Below are 19,980 nucleotides of genomic sequence, written 5' to 3'. Positions count from 1 at the left end.
TCTACATTTCCACGCCCCCCCCTTGAATTCTGGCAGCAATTTTAGATCCCTGAAGATGATAATTGTCTTTTTTTGTGGGGAAGAGGAGGGAAAGAGCAGTACTGAAGACTTCTTGGTTTGAGAAATTGTAGGTCACAGGGATCCCTGCTCCAAATCCCTACTGATCAAGGTGGGAGGCTCAGTTGATACAGATGGCCGTTGATAGAATCAGGTATTGACATCGTGGAAAGGCTTTCCAGTGTGTTCAGCTCAGATCTGTCTGTGAGAGAGAAGAGCAGAGCCTTTTCTGGGTTTGGTTGGTTTTGGTTTTTTGTTGTTTGGCCCATCTACTGACTTTGTGGCTGCTCTTGTATGTAGTTTGGTTTCCTGCCTGATTGAAGGAGTTGTCTTCTGTTTTCAAACTGCTTTTGCTTAGCTGGCCTTGTTGAATGTGTAAGTTTTGGGGTGACATTTTCCATAATAATGGTATTTGTTCTGCATTCTCCAGCCGTGTTCTGCAAGCAACTGGGAATAAGGGTGGTTCTTGGTCGCTTCCCCTGCACTGTGCCTGCTGAGCTCTGCCTGGATTCCAGTTCCTGAATCTGGGGTGGTTAAATGAAGCTCTGCGCCCTGGAGCGGCTCCCTTCTGAGCCACTTGTTTATCTTGTGATCACCGATGGTGGCAGTACTGGGATGTGTAGTCTTCAGATATTCTTATTAAACGCTCTCTTTTTTAAATGAAGTATAGTCAGTTTACAGTATTGTGTTCATTTCTGGTGTACAGCCTAGTGCTTCATTTATGTATATTCCTTTTCATATTCTTGTTCATTTTAGGCCATTATAAGTCATTAAATGCTCTTATGATTGAATCATTTGTTTGAGAGAATAAGTCTGGAATCCAGAACTTGCACGTGTGCTGGGTTTCTGGTTATAGGCCTGGGTCTGAAGCCGTAGATCTGAAACAGATGCTTTGATCTTTTCAAGAGGAGAAGATGCTGAAGAAACCCAGAATCAGACATGAGCCTGATATTTCTGTTGTGAACTCATTAACCATACGCATCCATTATTTTTCACGTCCCAGTCCTGAGCAGAACCGGCTTTCGGAATGTGAGGAACAAGCGAAGGCGGCTAAGAAAGGGATGTGGAGTGAGGGGAACGGTTCACATACTATCCGGGACCTCAAGTATACCATTGAGAACCCTCGGCACTTCGTAGACTCACACCATCAGAAGCCTGTTAACGGTGAGGCTGTCGGGAGAAGACAGATATGACTCAGGGTGATTTCTTTCTATTTGTTCTTGAGGTTTATATAAAAACCTATTTGACTTTAGTATCCAAGGCAAATTGTTAAGGTAGAACACTGGTGTTTTAGAAGGGAACTTGAATCCAGGTCACATAGGTCATATCACATGTATTTTGCAGGAGTCAGTCGTTTGCTGGTGCAGGATAGTAAACTGCACATAGTCTTCTCTACCTAACTACCATCCCCGAAACTTTGAGGTAGAAATGTGTATTCTGTGTATATTTACACACACACACACACACACACACACACAGCATAGTTCTTGGCCCTACTTTGAGACCTTCTTAACTACAGACTCAGTAAATAATACAATTACTTCCAATCTTGAATTGTTACTGTTTTTTTGCTGGACACCCAGGACACAGGTAAGCAACCCTGGCTTACAGATAACAAAGCTTAGGGATGAGCTGTGGGGTCTCAGGAGGTTCAAAAGACATGGAAGTTTGTTTGAACCAAACCCCCCAGGGAAGAGCTTGTGCAAGAGCCTGTTGTATGAACACTCAGGGTCTGCCAGTGCTCCATCACTTCTCAGAGGGAGACTTTCTTGGGGCGTTGGGGAGGGAACTGTGTCCAGTGCAGTTTGATGGGGGCACTGCTTATCCTCAGCACGACTTCTGCTGATGACTCAAGCTGTCTGTTCTGTCACGCAGCCATCATCGAGCACGTGCGGGACGGCAGTGTGGTCAGGGCCCTGCTCCTCCCAGATTACTACCTGGTCACGGTCATGCTGTCAGGGATCAAGGTCAGATCATACTCTGGGCTACGGGGTGGTCGTAGGGTTGGGGGAGGTGTTCAGGGATCGGTGGACTCTTCTGCTTGGGGACTTCAGAGCTACTGTTTCTTCCGAGGGTGGGTCATTAACATTGACTGGAGTACTTTAAACTTTGCGGGGGGACAGTTCTAATCAGATCAAATAAGACTTTTTAAAATTTTAAGTACTCAGGGTCTGTTTGGAGTGGGCTGTGCTGAGAGATTGTGGAGCTCTGAGGTTTGCTGAGTGTGGCTTGTCTTAATATAAAGGATCCATTTTGATTAAGGAAATATTCAAGGATTTAAAGCTAGGCACTGGAAATCTCTTCTTGGCAAGGGGTCATTTTCGAGTGCAGTTAAGATTCTTTCCCCCACAGTAACGTGAGTTTTATTTGCTTTCCCGAGAAGTCTGAGATGATGATATTTCCAGTCACTTTTTAGTATGTTTTTTCCAGTATGTTTTAGAAAGGGTGGGCAGACCTGATTTGAGACCTTTCCAAGCTTAGCTCTGTGGGGTTTGTGCTTCCTGGACCGTTCCCTGTGGCCCGAGAGGGCCTCGCACTCACATTTAAGCGGCATTTCCCGCCCACCTTACTTCTGCTTTAGTGCCCAACTTTTCGACGGGAAGCAGATGGCAGTGAGACACCGGAGCCTTTTGCTGCAGAAGCCAAATTTTTCACCGAGTCTCGACTGCTTCAGAGGGATGTCCAGATCATTCTGGAGAGCTGCCACAACCAGAACATTCTGGGCACCATCCTTCATCCAGTGAGTATGCCTGTGCAGACTGGGCTGCGTGGGGTGAGGGGTCCAGATGGGGTTTGAGGAGCTGTAGTGTGCTTCTCTGCTTCCTCTCTGGATTTATGAGCCATTGAAATGTCTTGGCAGGATTATCATCCGCTGATTTTTTGAGGCCTTTTTCTAAGGGGAGTTAGCAGTTACCCGATAGCATTGGACAAATCTGCAACTTTGGACTTTTAGGAAATTAGTCTCCATTGTTACTGGATTTATATGGGGAAGAAGGGGTCTATCACTTATTCTCCCAAGTGTTGGTCCTAAAGCCAATGAGAAAGATGGGAAGTTGCTACATCAGTTAGAAGAGGCACCGAAACTTGTAGAGGATTGTTGAGGTTTAGATGTAGGACTAGAAGTAAGTTAGCTACTTGGAATATTAGAACTATGATCAGGAAACCGTTCTGTGGAAAAACTTAGTGTATTCCAGGCCTTGTCCGGTTACAGCCTGACTCTGCTTTTGAGTAGAAATTAGATTCTTTTAGTTCTTGTAGTTCCAATTATTAGGGGTTTTACCCTGTTGGATACTTTGGCAGGTGGGTTATTCTCGGACAGGAAATGACCTTGTTTTTTAACACCCAAGTTTAAGGGAATTTTCATTACTATAACCTGTATCCAATGCAGAGAATTCTGCCGTGGTGGCAGTTGGGAAGGCTGGGAGACTTGGTTTGGAATGGTCATGTCTGTTTCTTCTGGAGTGCTTGCTGTCTGCCCATGCCCTGCCAGATGGCTCTATGGCACAGGAGAGTGTGAACTGTAATTCACTGGGTGAAATGTAGCTTAAGTTATTATTCCCTTACTCAGCCTGTTCTTCAGCTTTCCCTGTATGAAAAGGGGAGTAATGCTGATCTCAGGGAAGGAAATAATAAGGTATAATCTCTACTGAAGATTAATGTCCTCTGCCCACAAGAAGAGCTATTGAAATGTCAATTCCATTCAATGCCACTAACATTTATCCTACCCCTGTTAAGTGAGTACTGTGCTGGGTGCTGTAGGGATATGAAGCCAAGGCTGTTGAAAGGAGTCCCATGCAGTGTCTCCCTTCTTAGGGCTGGTTTCTTAATGAGAGAAAATGGCTGTAGGTTTTTATGTTTTTTTCTTTTTTTTTTTTTTAACTGCGAAAGAGACTGCGGCTCTGTGAATCGTGTCTGAAGTCTAGAGAAATGGGTTCTCTTGCAGCAGAATCTAACTGATGCCTGCCTTCCCACGTGCCTTGTTTTTCAGAATGGCAACATCACAGAGCTCCTCCTGAAGGAAGGCTTTGCCCGCTGTGTGGACTGGTCGATTGCAGTCTACACGCGGGGCGCAGAAAAGCTGAGGGCGGCTGAGAGGTAAGGTGTCAGGGGAGCCTTGGAGACAAGGAACTTGTTAGGGATCTTCCAGGGAAGAAATATGATGGTCTTCTCTCACTCATCCATGTCAGTGTAAAGGCTTAGAGAACTTCCCAGAGAGGCTAGGGTCCCACAGGGCAGCGGCTTACTTCTAAGTTTTCAGGTCCAGTCTGCTCCGTGCTGTATATAAGGGCCTAGACTTTCCACTCAGACATTATTCTTCACCTGATTTGTTTCTTTAATATTTTTGACTCACTTTTCCCCCCATCTCCTCACTTAAACTCAAGGTTTTAGGTATTTGAAATGAAATAAACTTGGGGCTCATGAAATAGCATATCAGCCACTCCTCTAGGCAAGCTGGGTCCAGGAGTATGATGGAAAGATAGAGCCTGTGAGTCCCCGAAACAGGGCCATCCAATGTCGTTGTGAGGCCTAATGCCCTAATTTATTTAAAAGTAGGTTTTAATTATAAATGCTAATGCGACTGTGAGGTGGTGTCATGTTTTTGGCAAGTTGCCTCATGGTTTAAGTGAATGTAGAAATAACTCATTTCCAGACAAATGGTAGTGGATATTGCTATTTCAAGTGTCAAGATCAGGTGTTTGTAGGTGTAGGTGGACTTGATTCACTTGATGGGGCAGATGGAAGCAAACGGAAGCAGGGAGCAAGAGTAGGTAGATAGAAATGATGCCTGCGAAGTCCAAGCCGCCACCTCCCAGGATACGTGTTAAGTAGAAGGCCACGACCACTGGTGGCAAAGCTCCCCTCTCAAGCTTGTTGTGTGAGTTTTTATAACCAGAGCTGTACAGTTATAATGGTCTTGATAACGTCCCATTTTTGCCTTTGGCATTCGTAGCTGAGACATGCAAGAACATGAATCGAATGGTTGTAGTTTTCTTTCCTTGGGTACTTTACATTCTTTGTACCTGTAGCAGAAGTACTTGAAACTTTTTATAAAAGTGGACTTTAACCTGGGCCGTTTGCTATGGCGCGCCTGACTCAGGTAGACTGATTGATAAAACGCAATGCATTATATAAATTTAGTCTATATGTTCCACAATTAAATTCAAAGGATACAACACTTATCAAGTACACAGTTCCAAATACACAGTTCCAAATACCGCTGATTATTGTGTGATGTTCAGTTGTTTTTGTTGTTCAGGAAATCCCGTTAAGTCTATTATTATTATAAATTATTATTTTGCTTGATAATTCTTTCTGTGTTCTTCAAGTTCATGCCTCTGTGAAGAAAGTGAATACAGTGACAGTAATATCTACGTGTTTTATAACATCTGTAGGAGATTTTAAGGATTTTTCAGAGTGTTCATCATTAGAAAACAGGTCTAGACCAAGGAATGCAAATCGTAGTTCGACGATACGATTACTCGCCTACTGTTCTGCATGCTGTGTTAGGCTTGTTTGCATTGTTGGTAAATCTCTATTGAAATATTTCTTGTATTTGACAGCTGGTACATGCTGCTTTGTCTTTTCCCATGTTAGTGCTTCTTTTAAAAGTTGAAATACTGTTTTCAGAAATAATAGTTCCTTTCCCCTGCATCCATTTTATTTGTAAATACTTCAAGACAGTTGTTCACTTTTTAATTCCTTGAAACCTTTGTACACATCCCCTTTCCCTTGCTAGTCTGATTCGAAAACTGTCTTCTGGGCTTAGTACTCTAAAACAAATTTCTGCCAACGTGATTTTTCATCAGTGAAATTCTATTGGATTTCTGTCCGTTTTTCTTACTCATTAGATGCTCTGTAGTGACAGTTTTGTTCTGGTTTTCCACTTGGGATTTGGGTAGCTGATAACCTTTTTATAATTCAAATGGAAATTGAGCAGACTCATGCTTTTCAAAAACGTGTTTGTTAGATGTGTGTGTTCTCTCCCATTTAAGAGACCAGTTGCTCTGTGTTTGTCATGCCAGTGCCTGGCATTTAGTAATCACCCAGGAGATTCTTGATAAGCCAAAGAGCTAATTATCAATGTGGACTTGTACTGTCCAGGCTCAAAAAATTGCATACCTAGACCCTAGCCTGTCAGCCATGGGTTTATGGCAGCTTGGGTAGTTCCGGTTGCTATACTGCCCTTCTTGTGGCTGTCACACTCTGTTCTGGTTAGACTGGCCTTTCCTCCTGGGTGCCTTGACTATGAGATAGGGTCAGATTCTGTACCATTTGCTCCTATGGTGATGGTAGATTCCATTACTGACCTAGTCCATCTGAGTGATTTGCATCCTTGCTTTGCTGCCAGGTTTGCCAAAGAGCGCAGGCTGAGAATCTGGAGAGATTATGTGGCTCCCACTGCTAATTTGGACCAAAAGGACAAGCAGTTTGTTGCCAAGGTGAGTCATTCTCGGCATTTTGGCATGCATTGTGGATGGGCTAGTGATAACACAGAGATTTGAATAATCAATCAAGAGCTGAAGCATTTCTAATCAAGGTAAGCCAGTGGTGTGTGGATGTGTGTGCATGAGTGTGGGCACGTGTGTGTTTATTGTCGAGGACTTAGAAGCCAGAAGAATTTAAATTCCTTGCTGTAAATTTGTATAACTTCCTTAGAAGTTCATGAGTTCAAGTTGTGGGCATTGACACTTGAAATCTCTCATCTTCCAGGGGTTCTGTCTACTTAGCAAATGACATTCTCTTAGATTTCTTATGCCTAAGTATATGTGACCTCAAGTTTCTCTGCTTTCTCTTTTGGGACTTTGGTGGTTTTGAATTTTTTCTAATGTGATGTGTTTTTCTGAGATCTCTCTGCTGATGTGTCCTGAGATGGATTTTCTTTGATGGAAGCTAGAGCTACTGAAAAGATTGATTCCAGCAGCAGTGCTGTAAAAGTGTTTTTGCTTTGTTGTGGGGTTTGGTACCTTGAGTGGTAGACCTGCGGTAGACCTCACTTTCCCCAAATTTGTAGTGTTTCCAACTTAACTTTGCCTTTATGGACTTGAAATATCCATATCCTTGGACTGAGAAGTGGCTATCCTAAATGTCTACCAGTGAGTTTAAGATGGAAAGCCACTAGGTGGCACTGTCAGCCTGAAAAATCCTGGAATGCTTTCTCTTTGAATGGTAACATTTTAACAAGCCTCTGAGGAATTGCCTGAATTTCTTCACTTCCTTTTCTATGATGCCCAAAGCAATAGGTCACAGAGTGCTCAAGTGGCCCCTTTCCCTCTTCTAGTAGTTGGTCTCCCAGCAACTGTCAGGTTAACTATAATCACGCTTTTTGGTGGACATTAGTGGGAGGAGTCCCTGCTTGGATACTCCCTGTATCCAAGACATCTTCCATGTCTTGATGCAGACCAGAGTGGACCCCTGCTTCGTTGCGTGAGGACCATGCTAGCTAGCTTGAACATGGCTGCCCTGCCTGATTGGAACTTAACTTGGTTGTACTTACGTTTCCTGTGATCCAGGACTACAGTTCCACAATGAAAGGATGGTTATTCACTTAACAAGAGAGGCAGGCTTTCCATTTTTCACCATCATCACTGTGAGTGTCTGTGATGTCAGTGATGTAGATGACCCTTGGGAGGGTTTCATTATCCTGCAGTGTCCCTTCCAGCCACTCCTCAGTTGAAACTGAGTTTGTAGAGAAACCTAGAAGAATTTTGAAGGGTTTTTGGCCTCTGGGGACCTAAAGCATTGCTAAAGAAAGAAATCCTTCATTTGAAGGATCAGAGGATTGAGTCAGTGGCTTTGCATTTATCTTAAATGTGACTGTATTGGTAACTAGAAAAAGGAGATCTGGTTATAGGGCATTTTTCCATTTCTAAAAATCCAGGGTCCCAGAATCCATGTTTTGTCTCTTTTTGTTTTAAAACAGGGTCAGGCTTTTAAAAAAAATTACAGCGAAGTTTTATTTGTTACACTGCCAGAATAAAGGAGATTGCCTTTAAAAATCATCTGATTAAGGATCCTTTAGTACCTCAAGTATCAGTTTAGGCCATTTGGATATATGGCATTTCAGAGTAGAGAGAAAAATGTGTTTGTAGGTAGATAAGTGGTTTTAAAACTTACTGAATTTTTGAAATTCTCTAGTATTATTTTCACTTTTTTAAAAACAGAAAAAGACATAAAAAGAAGGAAAAACACTCATACTAGATGAAACTACTGTAACTCAGCTTTTTTTTTTTTTTTTTTAAATAAAACAAGTTGATCATACTATCAATCTCAGAGGTTGGCAAACTATGGCCCATGGGCCAGATTTGACCCATCACTTGTTTTTGTGTAGCCTGTAAGGTAAGAATGGATTTTATCTAGAAAAATGTTTTGTGGCACATTAAAATTATACGAGATTCGAATTTCAGTGTCCTGAATAAATTGGAACATAGCCACGTCTGTTCGTTTACATATTGTCTAGAACTGTTTTTGTGATGCAGTGGCGGAGGTGGGTAGTTGTGACAGACCGTATGGTCTGCCGAGCCTAAAATATTTAATATCTGGCCCTCTACAGAAGAAGTCTGCTGACCCTTGATCTATCACCGTCCTGCTCAAAGTGCCTTGATATGATATAAGGAGCTTGAAGCAGAATGTAAATCAAGGCATTGCTGCTTTCATTAAGAAAGCCTTGCTACAGAAAAGAACGTCAGCAATGTTCTCAGCGATGTCGTTGATTTATGTTCTGAGCTCCTCATCTCATTGCAGACTGGCAGCTGCTTTTGAGTAGTACTGTCTTGTATTCTTTTGTGTGTAATTTTTAAGTTGGTTAAGTTTTTATTTTTAACATGTAAACATTTTTAAAGATCTCTTTGGGCTTCTTAAGAAATGCACTCTTCCGTTTCCCTCCTCCTTGAGGCAGTTGTCGTCAACTCTTGTCTAATCCATTTCTCCGGATAAAATGTTTATATTGCTCGCTATTAATGTTTCAGGTATAACCCCCCCCCCCCCATTTTTTTTCACACTGTGGAAGACGAGGATTTGGTTTTTTCACTCACATACATATTCACATGAGTGTGCGTTCATGTACTCTTCTCCAGTCCTTCTAATAGGACTATAGCGTGATTCTGGCTCAATTAATATTCAGTGTTTACTTTGTAAATGCTAATCACTTCCGAGCCATATAATGTATTAGGACTATGTTTTATTTCCTGCATGACTTTTTGTTTTCCCTGGAGTTAATTTTTTTTTAAAGTATGTATTTTTTACATACTGATTATTAGTTCAACCCCCAGATTCTACTTGTCTAAATCTCTTTTCAAGACATTGATTCCATATGTTATTTTTATCTTTTTCAATACTGCTTTCCAGGAGCCTTGTGACCTGGACCAATCTGGATTAGTTCCTTTTTCCTTGTTAACAAAGCTGTCATCTTTGGAATTCCTCACTGTTATCCTGGGGTTTTCTTTGCCTCACCCCTAGGTTGGAACTATGTTTGCTGGATCTTACAGCTTCTTTCTGATTTACTCCTTTGTCTTGGTGGCACACGTTCTCTAGCTTCCTGGGAGAAGAGTGCTTGGTAGGTACACTGTTTGAGACTTTTCGTGCCTGTTCTATAGTTACACTTGCTAGTTTAGGTGGGTATAGAATTTGATGTTAGAGGTTCTTTATCTTTAGATTTACGAAGGCGTTGCTCCACTGTCGTTTAGCTATTAGAGATTTTTTTGTTTTATTGTTTTTTAGACATCTGAAACCATCCTGATTTCTCATCCTTGTGATACGTGTTTTCTTCCTGTAAGCTCTCAGCAAATTTCTTTATCCTGAAATTTCACGGTGATGCACTTTGCTTATCCGTGTGTGAGCATATTGTGGTTCAATTTTTAGTCCTTTATGTCTGGGAACTTCAACTGTTTTGTTTTTCCATCTAGTTACTCTGGTCTCTATTTTCCTAGAACTGCTGTTTGGATACTTGACTTCATGGACTGATACTCTAATTTTTTTCTTCCTATTTTCCATCTTTTTGTCCTTTCTTCTTTGTAGATTTCTTCATATTTACTTTTCAGCTTTTCTACTGGTTATTTCATTTATGATACTGTATTTTAATTTCTAAGAGCTTCTCTGGTTCTCTCAATGTTTCTCTTGTTACTTTAAGTAGTGATATCTAATACTTGGTTCAGAGATGATTATCATCAAGTTTTTGAGGAATTAATAATAATTTTTTGAAGACTTTTGTCTCTCTCCATAGTCTGTGTTCTCTAAGTTGTTTGTAATTCTCTTCGGTTATTTTGATCCCTTATTTTCAATAGTAGAGGGGATCCTCAGACATCTGGTGATCCTTGATTGTCTGTCTTAAAGAATGAGGTAGTCAGTATGGTTTAGAAGCAGTGAACTCTTATGAATGGGATCTAGGGTGTCCATCTTTAGATCTAGATGCTTCTTACCTAGGTTTTAAACCAGTCTAGTTTTTGGCCTTATTTTCATCTCCACTCCAAGTCAGACTCCTGATTTGATCATTCTTAGTCTTGGCAGGCGGAGCAAGTTTGCAGTGTACATCAGAATGACTATTGTGTTTTCTTTTTTTTCCCCTAAGTTTCCTTACTGTCAGTTTATTGGATTTATTTTTTCCCCTTTTTTTCCTGATATTATTTTGTATTTATTTCTATTTACATTTTTTACTTATTTCAGTTATTATATATGTGTGTATATATGTATTTTTTAATTGAAGTATAGTCAGTTTACAATGTTGTGTTAAGTTTTGGTATGCAACATATTCTTTTTCACTATAGGCTATTACAAGGTATTGAATATTGTTCTCTGTGCTATGCTATTGTGTCTTCTCACTGTTAGCTCAGGTTTTAGCTTTTGTGAGTCTATGGAGTCAGTTACCATTCATTCCTGTGCTTTCCAGCTTCCCAAGTTTAGTTGCTGTAGTCTTCTCTCCCATTATCTTTGTCCTTTTGGGCTTTTGGCCAAAAAACCCTAAAACCCAAAAAACCCTTTATTTTTGTGTGGCGGTATTTAGGGAAGGTAACAAAGTAAATATTGGAGCTGACTTTATTCATAATGTTCCATTGTAAGACTGCATCATAATTTATTTAACTAGTCCCCAGCAGGTTGATATTGATGTAGTTTATCATTTTCCCATTATTTAGAAAATGGAATAACTCTCTGTGTAAGTGGTAATTATTTCCTTAGGAGTGTTTTTGAGCACATTTGCCAAACAGTTCCCCAGGAATGTTAACCAGTGTATGTTCCTTGTGTGCTCATTTTGTAATATGTTGTAGAGCAGAGCTGGACCAGCTTTTTCTTAAAGGACTGTATAGTAAATATTTTAGACTTTGTGGGACATGTAGTCTCTTTGCAATTATTCAGTTCTGCCACCATAGCAAGAAAGCAGCTGTAGGTAATATGTAAATGAATGGCCGTGGCTGTGTGCCAGTGAAACATTATTGACAAGAGTAGGTGGTGTGAGAGGATGGGCCTTGGGTCATAGTCTGCCAAACCCTGTTGTAGAACATGGGATGTCAGTATTAAATGTAAAAGTAAAAATGATCTGCATTTCTTCTCATAAGCCAGAACCCACCTGCAGTTTTGTAGTCATTTTGCCTGATTTAGAACATTTGTTAATGCCAAACTACTTTTCGAGGAAACTAAAATAGATCCTAAGGTGCCCTGGGCCTTCTGGAACATAGTCTGACAGCCCTACAAGTTTTTGCTGAAGGATTCTGCTCTGAGGCTGATGTGACCATAAGGCCTGAACAAATAGTGGTCCTTTCTTCAGCAGTCACCCTGTTTCCTAGGAATTAATTGTACAGAGAACAGCTAAGTAGCATGAAAAGCCTGCAAAAGGTGACCTGTGAAATCTTTAAGCAGGTGCCGCTGGGACCCTCTAGGTAACTTCTGGAACTGATGCAATGCTGTAGCTCAGAGTGTCAGCCAAGAGTCTCACTTCTGAGAAATCTGAAACTCTGCAAAGTATTCTCTTGATACACGTGGCCTGCTGAAAGACTGATTTCCATTTTCTGCTTAAGCAGCTTCTCTTCTTGAGGCAGGAAATGTGAGGGAGGGCTCTCCTTGTCTCTCCAGGTTAGCAGAGAGGCATGTTCACTTCACAGCGATTAGCTGAGCCTGCTTGAGACTTTTGTGCCTGTCGTGGCTTGCCAGTTTCCTGCCTGCCTTCCCTGTGGCGTTTTAGCTGATCTGTGCTGTTTGTAGCCATATGGTCCCTTGAGCACGTGGCTTGGCTTCCCTGTCCCTGCTGCTGGATGCTTGGGCCTTGCGGATTTCACAGACCTGAATAACACTTGGGGGTGGGGAGAGGGGGTGGAGCCTTCTCACTGGCCTTCCTGGTTAGAGGCCTCTCACTTGGTTCTCTGTACCAACTGATTGCTTAACCAGCAGAGCCCTGAACCAGGTGCTTTGAGAAGATGCAGGAGAATGAGCAGTGGTTCCTGTTCTCCAGGAGCTTTGTCTAGGTGATTACCCTGGTAGTTAACTGCCTGGTATTGGTGACCATGTCCAAGTTTGGAGGTCAGGTTATAAGCTATTCACGGACACTGGATTCTAGTACTTACTTGGTTTGGCCCTGATTATTTTTTACTGGCAGAATGTCATAGTTTTGAATGAAGTTCATTATCATGCCTCTCTGAGATGGTTTTTAAACAAGGATGCTTAATCTTTTTGGTGGTATCTAGACCTTGCTGTTACATTCCTTTTTGGTAATGCGGAGAGAACAAAAAGTACCAGCTACTTCCTTGACCTTTTGTTGTATGGCTTTCAGATGAAAAGGAAGTTCTTTGGAGGGGTCTGGCTGGGAAGGTGGCCTCTCCTTCACCAAAAAGAGGTGAAGACTTACTTGCTAACTTAAGCTACAAACCTAATTTGCTGATAAGAAAATGATTTAACTAGAGTAAGATTTGTAAAAAACCATTTACCTAGCTTTTTAAGTTAAGACTTTATTTTTCAGAACAGTTTTAGATTTATGGAAAAATTGGCAGAGAGCACAGTTCCCACATTACCCTCTCCCTCCTCCCAGTCTCCCCTGTTATTATCTGGCATGATTATGGCACACTGATAGTAAGTAGTGTACCGGTATTGATGTGTTATTACCAACTGAAGTGTATACTTTAGTTAGATTTCCTTAGTTTTTCTCTGGTGTCCGTTTTCTGTTCCGGAATCTCATCCACAACAGCACACTAAATTTAGTTGTCATGTCTCGTTAGGCTCCTCTTGGATTTGGTGGTTTCTCAGACTTTCTTTGCTTTTGATGACCTTGACAGTACTGAGTTAGGGATTTTATAGGCTGCTCCTCTATGGGAATTTGTCTGATGCCTGGTTTCCTTTTAAGTACCTTTCACCGTGTCCAGTTTATTTGCTTGTGTTTAGATGCCCAGAAATATCTGCATCAGGAAATTGTTGTGCTTAGTATTGTGTGAGGACACAGAGTGGCAGCTGTACTTTTCTGGGGGATGGGGACCCATGCATGCGCCCCGGCCATCGCCATAATCAGGTGGAATATTCTTTATTTTTCCCACTTTGGTGTTGCTTCACTACTGTTTCCAGATTCTCTGTGGAAGAACAGATCTGGCATACAGCCTTGGGGAGCTAGAGAAACAGCTAGATGGTCATGAGTTTAGAGAGTAGAAAGGGTGCTGGTGTCCCATTTCCCGTGGCCCCCTCAAGGGCACGCTCGCTGGTGGTACCTGTAGAAGCCCTGTTGGGGCTGATGTTCCTTCTGTTTCTATCTGGTAGGGATAATTTGGGCAGCTTTGGAAGTGCTGGTAGTTGTGTTTGGAGACTATTCTGGGGGTCTCTGTAGCTCAGGAGACTGACGTAGGCTTTTTGTTTATTTTATACATGCTGGGGGCTTTAAGAAGCCGAACAGCAGCAGCCCTTCACATCCGATGCGCAGCACTGTGGATGGGCTCTGCAGATGGGCAGTGTGGCAGGAGGCCAGGGAGGGGGATGGATGTCCCTTGCCCCTGACAGCACTCTGCCGTTCTCCTGACTTGTGGCAGCCCTTAGCCTGCACTTGTCATCATTAAGCCACTCATTTTTCCTTTTACAATTGGGCTGCAAGAAATAGGGAGGGAATTGGGTTTAGGGCATGTATCTCAAGTCCAGCCAATGACTTTTTTCCTTGTAGGTTTCTGCTCCTGGAGTGTGTGGTAGGGTAGGGTGTGTGTGTGTGTGTGTGTGTGTGTGTCTTGAGCAGGGATCTGTAGCTTGTGGAGTAGGTGAGCGATGTGGGCATACGATGTGTGAACTGTCCTAGTAAAAAGCACCGTAAGAAATATCACTGTTATAAATGTGGTCTGTGACGGTACTGATGAGCGGGCTTCGGATAGTAATCCACTCTGCATTTTACTTATTACACAGTGTGTGACTATAACTGCTATGTTATTGCTTCTTCCATGTCGCTGCCCAGGAGCTGCTTGCTCTCCGGACAGCAATGACACAATTTAGAGAAGAATAAGACATCGTGAACCCCACTTACAGACATGCACACGTGCATTCACACCCCTTCACCAGAAAGGCAGACCTCGTTTAGCTGGCAGCGTCAGCGTGCACAGTTCCTGAAGAGGAGGTTTCTAATCAGGGAGATGCCGAGCAGAGAGTCTGCTGCCGAGGCCTGAAATCTACAGCTCCAAGCAGCCATTCGCTGCTGCTGTGGCTGCAAACTCATTACAAGGGGTGACGAATACCAGTAACTTGTCACAGGGGTATGCTTAGATCTTCACATTCTGTAATCAGGGGGTGAAGATGTGAGCACTATGATACTTTGCCCGGTTTTATTTCTCTCTGAGTGTGACTAGGGAGTGGAGAATGTCTAGATATTTCTCATGTCTTGATTGTAGGAAGTTCCCTATGTTTCTGGTAACTGACAATTTAATAAGAGTTTTGGCATGAGAGAAATGTGTAGCATGGTCCATCACTGAGATTTAGGAAGTACTGTGGCGTGTGTGCATTTGAGAACCCTGACCTTATTACCTTACTGTCCTCTGGGCAGCGTTCCTGCACTTTTCAGGGAGGAGCAGTATTGATCTGCGATACTGGCTAATTTGCTTGGTACGGCTTTGTGGGATTTTTGATTCGAAGGTGGGACAGTGGTATAGCATGTATCATGGACCCCCCCCTACCTTCTGTCATCCATTTTGTAATACTTTAACTTTCATACAAATGTGGGATTTTGAAGGATAAGGAAACCATCAGCTGGGGTCTTTCTTGGTCAGTTATGACTACTGTCTTAGGGAGTTGAGGGTTGAGTCCATTATGATATGGGTGTTTTTACTTGGCATTCATGTGTTTAAATGGTAATGGGACTAAGTTGTACCCTTTTTCTTTCAATTACTGGATCTATAGTTTTGGTTATATCTTCCTGGCTGGTTTTAAGTTCTGCACCTGAAATGACTGGGTTGCTATAAGGCGGCTCTGTGATTGGAGGGTCCCGCATGTTTTGGCACCACCCACACCTGGGTACTCACTCCTGACCTGTGAGCACAGATCATGGCTTTTGATTACCCTTAGACTCCACAAAGTTTTTCTGGCCAGCCGAATTTTGGGTTCTAGTTGCCTGGGTTTTAGTGTTTAGCTTTTATGTGATTCTCCTATCTGTGACAAAGGTTATAGCAGAATGGCTGTGGTGATTTGAGACTGGGTTTTTGCTGAGTTCAGGGTTGCGAGTTAATCTTATACACAGTTGAAAATGAAAAGTAGTTACCCGCTCACCTAGTCTACACAGTTCTTTCTCAGACTTTTTACTACTTTTTTGGTCCCTGGCCTGTTTTTCTCTACACTTCTTTCATTACTGGTGGTGGTAGAACCCCGGGGTATCTTGCCATCTACCCCCCGTAGTCAGCCTTCCACAAACTTCCGGCTTGATTCCAACTGTCATCTTCCTTTTTTCATTCATTCTGTTTGATGGCACTTTCCTCCTGCTATTTCCTGTCATGTATAATTTCTCACTTGGTTTTGCTTTTTGCTCCTTCTTCAGATTGTCCTTTAAATCTTTACTCTTTTTCTTGTGTGATTGGCTGGTTCTTCAGAAAAGATGGGGAACAGCCCTTTTTGTAGGAGTCTGCAAATAAATGGGTATATTCTGTGTTAAAAAGATGTGACGCTTTCCAGGGGATAGTTAGGGAGGGCTCTGTGAGGATACTTATTAGTGTGGTACCCACCGCAGCAGAGGAGAGTCTAGTTCCTTTTGTTTCACGTATAAAAGAGGAGGGACATTTTGCAAGTCTCCCCTCACTGTGGCAGCTGACCCTGAAGTTTGCTCAGCTACCTGTTTGCTTCTAATGGGGTCTGATTGAAGCCTAGAAGAGTTGGTTTTGATTCTGCAGATAAAGTGGATAGTGACAGTGTTTTGTAGTCAAGAGTTACCTTGTAGCAAAGTGTTACTTGGAAAAAACAAACTGACAAAAAGGCAAAAAAAAAAAAAAAAAAGCCCCACAAAACCAAACAGCCTTGTAACAACAGGCTCTGAATATAATTGGATGAACTGTAGACTGCTGGCTGAATTATGAATTCTAGTTATAACCCTAGTCTGGTTTCAATGGAATTTTATTCTGTACACATTGGTGGGATTTTCTGATAACCTCCACAGAGGAGTATTTGTGCGTTTGCCCTTTGAGTAGATAACCTCGAAGCTGCTCCAGATTCGGAGTTAATCTTGAGCTAAGAATGGGGTCCAGTGTTAACTGACTTTGGTTTCTAAAACAGTGATGTCCATGGTAGTGCTCTGAAAAGGTGGCTTTCAGAGTAGTTGAAGTAATATCTTAGCAATTTAATGTTTCCATCTGTGAGATTAATGGCTGAGCACCTGCATTCCCACGCTGAGATGACAATTCTTTTTGCCCTTCACTTGCCTTTGATTTCTCTGCTCTCCGTCGGGGCGTCCTATTTTGGTTCTTTCTCCTCTGGTGCTGGTACCGTCGTCTTCTAATCCAGCCCTTGCCTCTTTTCCCAGAATCACATTGAGATCGGCAGCTTGATTTTAGCTTAGAACCTGGTTCAAGGAAAATCTTCAATAACACAAACAGACTGGATTTCCAGTTCGTAAGCTTTGTAGTTAACCGCGTATCTTGGTCAGGGAAAAAGATAAAAAAGCTTGACCGTCTTTATGAATGATACAGATACTGCCTCGTTGCGGAATCATAATGTCTTTGGGGACTGATCATTACAGGGTGGTTTTTTCCAACATTGTTGTACGGTAAGGAATGATAACTGGATCTACCCCGAGTGGCTATTGATCTCTCTCTGCTTCCTGTGACTGCTGTGCCTTGCTCCTTAGCATGTGCGCTACGAGATATAGCCATTGACGCACGGTTAAGCAGTTTTACCTTCTTGCCCACAGGTGATGCAGGTGCTGAATGCCGATGCCATTGTTGTGAAGCTGAACTCTGGAGACTACAAGACCATCCACTTGTCCAGCATCCGACCACCGAGGCTGGAGGGGGAGAATACACAGGTGAGCCTAGAAAAACAGCAGAGTCTCTTTCCCAGAGCCAAAGAGGAGGAGCTGGAGAATTAATTACATATGGTATATGTGTGGGAGAATGCAAATGGACAAGTAGGGTAAATCTCCAAAGTAGTATTTCTGAATATTTGCAGCCTAGCTACCACTGGGCAGGTCTCAATTCCTTTTGAACCGCATTCATTGCTCTGCTTCATTTGATGGGCCTTGCAGCCTTCCTCCCAAAGGGGTTTGAGACAAGGTAGGGTTGGTATATGGTAGGTGGTGAATGAGTCTTGTTTATTAACAAGATCTTATTCTCTGAGAACAAGGAAGAGGTCTGTACCTCACATGCATGGCCCTGAGGCCTGTTCTGTTGGTTATTTTGATGTGAACTGCATTTTTTGCCCCAGGGAGAAATGAATCTTGGTATATATATTCTCTGGGGTCACCTACTGATCTTTTCCAAATAGCAACCGGAATTACTTGTCACACTGTTTTGTGCTATTTGTTGGTTCTTTTTGGCAGCCTGGGTGTTTGCCTAGCCAATGTGTATGATTTGGGCCTATCAAGTTTGAGAAATTATGCTTAGGATGAAAACTGCAGATAGTTTTGGTTTAAATTTTGTGACCATTTTCTTTCCATTCTTATGAGTTATAAGAGGTTGGGGAAGAGCATTGAGGTTGAACTTTTCTGTTTGTTGGGCAGTTGTTTTTATAGACATCTTTCCAGCTCCTGTCCTCTCCCTCCGAGAGTCAGAGTGTGTAACTGTGTTGACTGGTTCTAGAACCGGGTCCTCAGTGAGAGCCAGAGCTGCAGGCAGATTCAGCGTGGTTGAAGTTAGTGCTGTGTGGCTTTTTTGATTTATCCCTTTTGTAGTTCTATAAAGACTTGAAATTTGCTTTTCTGAGGTTTTGCACGTACGCTTGTCTTGGTACATTCACAAGTTAAAATTCAGGCCCTGTTATCATTTGTGTGAGAGTTTATAGACAACCCATAAGAGTAAAATAAAAATATCTTGATTGTCTTTTGAATCAGATCACGTGTAAGAAACCCATACAGGGGAAGTTCTTTGAATGCCTGGCCAATCAGTTCGTTCTCCCCTCCGCCTGCCTTTCTTCCCCATAGAGGAGGCAATTTAGTGCAGCAAACAGTATCGTGGTAAGGCTGAGAATTTAAATGCACGAAAGCCTGGAAATGCCAAAATAAGGTCTCAGTAGCTGTAGCTCTGCCTCATTGCACAGAGTAAATAGACATATCCAATTTTATCAGTATTGGGAGTAGTCCACAATTCTGCATCTGCGCCATGCAGTTGGAATTAAGGTTCCCACAGCAACCACAACTTTGAAATTCTTGAACGTTGATTTTTGTGCCTGTATCATCAGCCAAAGCATCATGTTAACGCAGACTCAGTTGAATTTTAAGCAGTTTTTAGGGGGAGTCGGTTGTTACAACTTAAGTAAGATGATAGTAGATTTTCTGGAGAAAGAACTAAACTACCACTGAGGAGTTCTGGTTCTTCCAGGATCCTTTGAAACTCCTCAGGGGTGATGGGTGGATGTTCCTTAGCTTAGCGGACGACGGAAATTTGTTGGAATATATGTCCTAGTTTAGGCAGGGTCATGTTTATAGAAGTTCTTGTTCTTTACGAAGGTAGGTTATCTTGTATTTTCAACCTGTTTATACCTGAGATCTTACTCCATTTTGAAGAAAGTTCCAAGAGAGGTTCAGCTCTGAGAGTTAACATGGCTTTTGAGTGAAATGAGAAGTAATTTCCTTTGGAAGATTTTAGTGAGAGTCACATAGGAAATTAATAGGACACACCCTGAGTACAGGGGTGAAGGGTGCCATGAGGAACCCTGTTGGGGTGGGTGCAGGGGAGTCTTTCTAGGAGCAACTAGTATATATACCTTTTGAGTGTACATGGATGAGGAGAAGTTAGCAGATGGAAGAAAGGGCATTCTAGACCAACACTGTTGGATAGAGCTCATCTGTGGCTTTGCATTATATATCCGTGTGTTACTTAAAATTGCCTAGTAGTTATATTTTAAAAAACATTAATTTTAATGCAGTTTGACCTAATATATCCAGAATAGTATCATTTCAACATTTAATGAATCTAAAAAATTAATGAGATATTTTACTTTTAATTTTGCTATGTCTTGGAAATGTGGTGTATATTTTGTGCTTGGAACACATCTTGATTCGTCCTAGCATATTTCTAGGGCTCACTGGCCACAGTGGCTGCTGTAGTGGACAGCACAGGTTTGAGAATTCAGATGAATGGGTTCATCACCATTGATAAATATTTACTGGGGACCCACTTTGTACCAGATGCTGTGCTGGGGATGCAGCAGGGAATAAAACTTAGTGGAACTTTTAAAGTCTAGTAGGGGAAATATACAGATACCTGCATTTATGTTAAGTACTACAAAAGGAAAGGTTAGAGTTGATGAGAATGCATAATCTGGGGAGGCTTCTTTGAAGAAGTGACA

At 42.1% G+C, this 19,980-nt stretch overlaps 1 protein-coding gene across 1 annotated transcript in view; it reads left to right on the top strand.

Moving 5' to 3' along the window:
- Positions 1–19,980, top strand: part of SND1 (staphylococcal nuclease and tudor domain containing 1) — a 379,791-nt gene that overhangs the window by 37,518 nt on the left and 322,293 nt on the right. Inside the window, exons 5-10 of the mRNA XM_010975627.3 lie at positions 1,061–1,221; positions 1,933–2,024; positions 2,639–2,797; positions 4,046–4,152; positions 6,407–6,497; positions 17,387–17,500. Of these exons, the coding sequence (XP_010973929.1) occupies positions 1,061–1,221; positions 1,933–2,024; positions 2,639–2,797; positions 4,046–4,152; positions 6,407–6,497; positions 17,387–17,500 (724 nt within the window). The remainder of the gene's footprint in view (positions 1–1,060; positions 1,222–1,932; positions 2,025–2,638; positions 2,798–4,045; positions 4,153–6,406; positions 6,498–17,386; positions 17,501–19,980) is intronic.

Source organism: Camelus dromedarius, chromosome 7 (assembly GCF_036321535.1).
Source record: "Camelus dromedarius isolate mCamDro1 chromosome 7, mCamDro1.pat, whole genome shotgun sequence".
In the NCBI taxonomy this organism is placed as follows: domain Eukaryota; kingdom Metazoa; phylum Chordata; class Mammalia; order Artiodactyla; family Camelidae; genus Camelus; species Camelus dromedarius.
Note: the sequence above shows the minus strand (reverse complement) of the source record. Positions and strands in the feature narration are given on the sequence as shown.